Raw genomic sequence first — 5675 nt, 5'->3', positions numbered from 1 at the left:
CTGGCGCCCCAGCCTCGTCCCAGCAGCAGCTGCCCGCCGCCCTGGCACACAGGTAGGCTCCTCTGCTGGCGTGGAGAGCGGGGACCGCGGCCCCTTCCCCCCACCCCACGCCTTTGTCCCCAGCTTCCTCACCTGCGGGGAGGGGGAGACCCGGGAGGAGGGAACGCGTCCAGCTCTTCAGGGGACCAAATCTGCACCCTGGGTGGACGGATCGGGAACCGAGGTCACCGACAGGTGAGGGGCCTGGGCACGGCGCCTGGGGACAACCTTGGAGGAGACAGGAGGCCTTGACGCGCAGAGCCTGAGGCCTTGGGAGGGCCCCCCACCCCCGCAATGTGCTTTGCTTTGCGGGGTGCTGGCTTCACCCTCTGCCTGCGCGGTGGGCAAAGAGGGGTCAGGAGCGGTGGTGATCAAGAAAGGGGCTGCCTTGGAGGAATGGGGGGCTCAATGAGGCAGCACCGCCAGAGCCCCACCCCTATACACAGACACCAGGTGACAGGGAGGGGACAGTGTCCAGCAAGCCGGGGCCACAGCTGCCGCCTGGGGCCCAAGTGACTGAGGGAGGCTGGGGGGTGAGGGTGATGTGACCTCGGGAAAATCCTCAGCCCCTCCGGCAGCCCCTTCCCCGAAACAGCTGCTGAGAGCTTGAGGTGAGTTAAGACCTGGTCTCGTTTGGTTTTGTTTTTCAGTGCTGGGGATTAAACCTAGGCCTGAGCTCCATTCCCAACCCTTTATTTTTTATTTTGAGCAAGACTTCAGCTTGTGATCCTCCTGCCTCAGCCTCCCAAAGTGCCGGGATGGCAGGCTTTTGCCATGGTTCCCGGCGGAAATGAGTTATAGACTCTTGCCAGGTTGGCACACAACAGGGTCGGCCCACACTGCAGAGCCAGCGTCCCCAGGCTCCTCCACAGGCCTGGCCAGAGAGCCCTGCAGGGTGCACCCGGTCCTGTCCCAGTAAACCCCGGGCACGCTGTGGCTGGCTCCATCCCCTCCAGTGCCAGGTGGGGGCCGGAGCCAGGAGGCTGGGACAGCCGGCCTGGCTTTTGTCATGAGTGACTGTGTGACCCTGGGCCCACATGCCCCCTCTGCCCCTCAGTAATCACTCTTGAGTGTTTTGTTTTGTTTTTAATCAGGCTCTACCACTGAGCTATATCCTCAGCCCTTTTTAAGTGTTTTCTTTTGCTTCAAGGTCTCGCTAGGTTGCCCAGGCTGGGCTCAAACTGGCCATCCTCCTGCCTCAGCCTCCCCGAGTACTGGGTTCCCCGGCCTGCACCACCACTGCCAGCTATAAACCTCTGCGAGGATGCAGGCAGGAATTCTCACCCTCACCTCACAGATGAGGAAACCGAGGGTCACAGTCAGGATCTGAGTGTAAATCTTCAAGTTCCCTTGGCCCCAGCTGCTCACAAATAGGCTGTGAAGGAGACACCTGGGAAAGAGGCGCACAGTGGAATCGGGGAGTGGGTGTGGACGCTCCGCAGTTTGCTCAGCTGTCTCTGGACGCCCTTACCTCCTCCTCCTCCTCGGCACCCTGGGGAGAAAAGCATGTGGCGTTGAGGTTAGACAGCAGGAAGAACTTCCGCAATAAGGGAAATGAGGGAATCGGGACCTGTGGCAAGGCGCAGGCCCCCTGGAGTGAATACCATACCGCCTGAAGAGGCCACGCCCAGACCCTGAGGCTCCCCACTACCCTGGAGCTGGGCTGACAGTGTGGCCCGGACCGGACGGATGACCTGTCCCCGCCTGGTGTGCGGGCCTCGGGCCACGAGTGCCCGGTCATCGCTCAGTGAACACGGCTAGCGTTTCTGTAATAAATGTGCCCGGCAGAGCAGATGTTCAGCATCTAGGGAAGACACTGAAAGCTCCTAACGTGCCAGGCACTGTTGTGTCTCACAAATGTCAGCTTGTTTGATTCAGAAGAAAACCGAGGCACAGAGAAGTTGGATAACTTCCCCAAATGTAAAGCAACCCAAAGCAAACCCGGCAGTCTGGCTCCGACCACCCTGTGCTCGCCTATTTATTCACTTACTGACTTGTTTTGTGCTAGTGGGAACGGAACGCAGAGCCCGTGTGTGCTAGGCGAGTGCTCTACCCCTGGGCTGCATCCCTTTTTGAAAATTTTTATTTTAAGACAGGATCTCACTAAGTTGTACAGACTGGCTTCAAACTCTCAATCCTCCCGCCTCAGCCTCCAGAGCAGCTGGATGAGCATCCGGCTAGCAGCCTCCGTGCTTTTAAATGAGGGAAGCCATATGCCCTTGTTGGGGTAACAGAAGTTGCTCATGTCCCACCCCTGCCTCTCCCAGGTCCTCGGAGCTCCCGTTGACCAGCGACAGCTCTGGGATGTGAGTGAGTCTGGTCGGAAGCCAGAAGCAAACACTGGGGACAGCGGCCCCATGTCGCAGGTGATGCCTGGCTCCCTGCTGGCAGGAAGCCACACTGCCCGCCTGGAAGAGCCCAGGACAACCCTGCACGCAGCACTCAGCCCCAGCCTGCCACCCCCCTGTCCTTACTACACCACGGAAGGCTGGGGGGCCCAGGCCCTGATGGCCCCCACACCTGGCATGGGGCCCCCCAGCCGGCTCCAGCAGGTCCCGCAGCCAAACTCAGAAGACTCTGGGACCCCACAGGACCTGGGCTCCTACATCGACTTCTCACTAGAAACCCTCAACCAGATGATCCTGGAACTGGACCCTACTTTCCAGCTGCTTCCTGCAGGCTCTGGGGGCCCCCAGGCCAGGCCTGGCCAAACCCAGGGTTCTAGGAGCAAGGAGGAGCCTGAAGCCATAGGTAAGGAGCTGGGACACAGGGGAGAAGGGGACACTTTCCTATGCACTCAGAGGTGTGGGCCACACTGTCCTGTGCAGCCCTAAGCAAGTTATTAACCTCTCTGTTTTCTTTGCTGCATAAAAGAGAGAAATATTACATTTCCTCCCACATTCTACAATTTTGAGACAGGGTCTAAGTCACTAAGTTGCCCAGGCTGGGCTCAAACTTTCGATCCTTCTGCCTCAGCCTCCCAGAGTTCAGGGATCCCAGGCTGGCACAATCATGCCCGGCTCTATAATGTGATTTTTAATAATGACTGAGTTTAGCAACCAGCTGGACAAAATCTTGAAAGTTTAGCAATCAGCTCTTAACAAGCTGGTGCAAGCAAGACAACATAGGGACACACAAGTCCAAGGGCATCAGGAAATCCCTGCTCCTGGATTCGGATTCACGCTGAGCATGAAGGTCACAGTACCCCATTAGACAGATGGGAAAACTGAGGCCTCTGGGGATTTACACCCTTGGCGATAGCAATGATTACAGTCAGAATCCAGAGTGACTTCCATTAACTGAGCACTTACTATATACATCTCCAGGGACTGTGCTGAGCACACTCACCTCCCAACCCACCACAGAGTATTTCATCCCCATTTTATGGAGGAAAAAAACCGAGGTGGACGGGGTAGGAGCAGAGCCAGCCTAGCCTAACAGCTGCAATCAGCAAAGCTGTCTCCTTCTTTGTGTCTCTGAGCAGACAGAGTTCACAAAGTGTTGCTGGGATTAGAAGGCCAGCTGCCTTTCACTCACGCAAGTACTGGCCATTTTTAATAACTTCAGGGTGCTTGCAGGGCCGGCCCCAGGACAGGGCAGACTCTGGGATGGGGCCAGCACCCTGGGCCACGGCCAGTCCTGGGCACGTCACCCGGGAAGCATCTTGAGCCTAATTAGCATAGGCAGGAGGAGCCCAGAGCTAATGCCCGTGCCCCTAGGCAGGACCAGCTGGGGCAAGACCAGGATCCGGGAGCATCCACGTGTGAGGGAGGGGTGGACGGCCATGCCCGGTCCACCACGGGAGGCCCGGTAATCAGCACAGCCCATGGGAAGTGGGCAGAGATCTCAGATGCGGTTATGAGCACGGCAGGGCTGGCAGTGGTCAGAGGGTCCTGAGGAAGCTGCCCGGCTCTGCCTAGCTCCTGATGGTGGAGGAGGAAACCCCTCCTCTCACCCTGCTTGGATGCCTCTCCTGCCTGGGAGCTCACTACCTCCCAAGGGGGCCCAGCCAACTCAGCCTCCCCGCAGGGTCTTCTCTACCATCACTACCACCCCCGCTGGTGACAACACTTGCTGGTGACATGGGCCCCGGGCCAGGCCGAGGGGGACAGATGGTCACTGTCCTCTCCCCAACCTGGCCAAGTTCAAAGCCTGAACGCAGGAGTCCTTATGGACACCTCGCTTATACGGAGACAGGGCTCAAGTGGATAAATGTCCCTCGTGGTCCCTTGTGGCCCCGGGGTGTGGCCCTTGAAGGAAAGAGAGAGACCTCACTTTACAGGGAGGACACAGGCTGTGGGGGGGAGGTGGAGGCCCATGGCCACACGGCTGGTGAGAGATGGGTCAGGCCTCCAAGCCTGGCTTTCTGGATGCCGGAGTCCCCGACCCATTTTCTCCCCGGTGGGGCTCATCCCCTGCCCACTGGGGTGTCACGTGGTGAGTCTTTAGAGGCCCCCAGCCCTGTCAGAGACTCTGCCCTCCCCCCACTGGGTCATGTCTTTAGAGGCCCCCAGCCCTGTCAGAGACTCTGCCCTCCCCCCACTGGGCCAGGTCCCCCTAGGACTGCCCTGGGGGGCGTCCCTGTCCCCAGGGAACGTGGCTCCTAGAAACACACGCCGCATACCCGCCTCTGCTCCCCAAGACCTCCCACCCCATCTTTGGCACGGCCCCGTTACATTTTCCAGACTTGCTGCCAGGCCAGGCTGCCCACCAGTCCCGAGGGCAGGGTGCTTAGTAACCAGCCCTCCACCCCCCACCCACGTGCGCGCCTGCTGCCACCCTGCCCTGCCTGGACTTGCCCTACAGCCCATAAACACGGCTGCACCCCAGGGACAAGGTGGGGGCCCCACCGCCCCAGCCTCGTCCACCCAGGTGACTCACGGGACCAGAACCCTCCCCTCCTTCCCGCTCAGCCCCGGGGCCCGGGCTTTGCTGGGGAGTTGGGGGACCCAGGAAGTGAGGGGCCAGAGCCTCACCAGGCCAAGAGGCCCTCCCTAAAGCAGTCGGGCACCTTCTCACGGACAAGGCCTTGGAGGGGGGTCTCAAGGAGCCCCTCTTCCTCCCGGACGAGGCCCCTGAACCGAGCTGAGCCATGTCTTCGGCTGTGTGGAGCCGGACACCTCCTTTAGCCTCGGTTTCTCCTTCTGTCAAAGGATGAGCACCACCTCCTCCAGCAGCAGGGCAGTGGCGAGGGGTACACGAGACACACTTCAGCCACGTTGGCTCCCAGCACCCACAAACTGCCGTCATTAAAACCCGTTGTGCCATCCTCACTGGCTCCTCTCCCACTTACCTCCAGCCACAGTTTTCTCCTCTGTACAAACAAAGCCTGTCCTGGCCCAGGCCCCTCCGAGACCCAAGGCGGAGGCGGGATAAACACTGTCAAGTCCCAGGGAGGTGGTAGCCTGGCGCCTGCCCGCCTCGCGGGGAACCCACCCACTCCACGCGCTCTCCCAGCACCCTCTGGCCGCGTCCTCCTGAGCAGAAGGGCACGCGCCCCGGCCAGGGCTGCCCCCACGCCGGCCCCTCCCCGAGACCCTCCATGGGCCAGGCTCCGGCTTCCACTGCTACAATTGAGCAGCACGGCTTTCCGAGTTTGGGTTTAGAGCTGCACTTCGCAGATAAGGCAACTGAGG

General features: G+C 60.1%; 1 protein-coding gene across 1 annotated transcript in view; it reads left to right on the top strand.

Moving 5' to 3' along the window:
* The first annotated feature begins 11 nt into the window (after positions 1–11).
* The window catches only part of Tns4 (tensin 4), a 17400-nt gene continuing 11736 nt past the window's right edge, over positions 12–5675 (top strand). The window contains exons 1-2 of the mRNA XM_033762718.1: positions 12–52; positions 2307–2790. Coding sequence (XP_033618609.1) covers positions 2397–2790 — 394 coding nt within the window. The 5' untranslated portion in view covers positions 12–52; positions 2307–2396. The remainder of the gene's footprint in view (positions 53–2306; positions 2791–5675) is intronic.

This window comes from Fukomys damarensis, unplaced genomic scaffold (assembly GCF_012274545.1).
Source record: "Fukomys damarensis isolate Sample0158 unplaced genomic scaffold, DMR_v1.0_HiC HiC_scaffold_13, whole genome shotgun sequence".
Classification (NCBI taxonomy): domain Eukaryota; kingdom Metazoa; phylum Chordata; class Mammalia; order Rodentia; family Bathyergidae; genus Fukomys; species Fukomys damarensis.
This window is presented reverse-complemented; position numbering and strand designations above follow the sequence as displayed.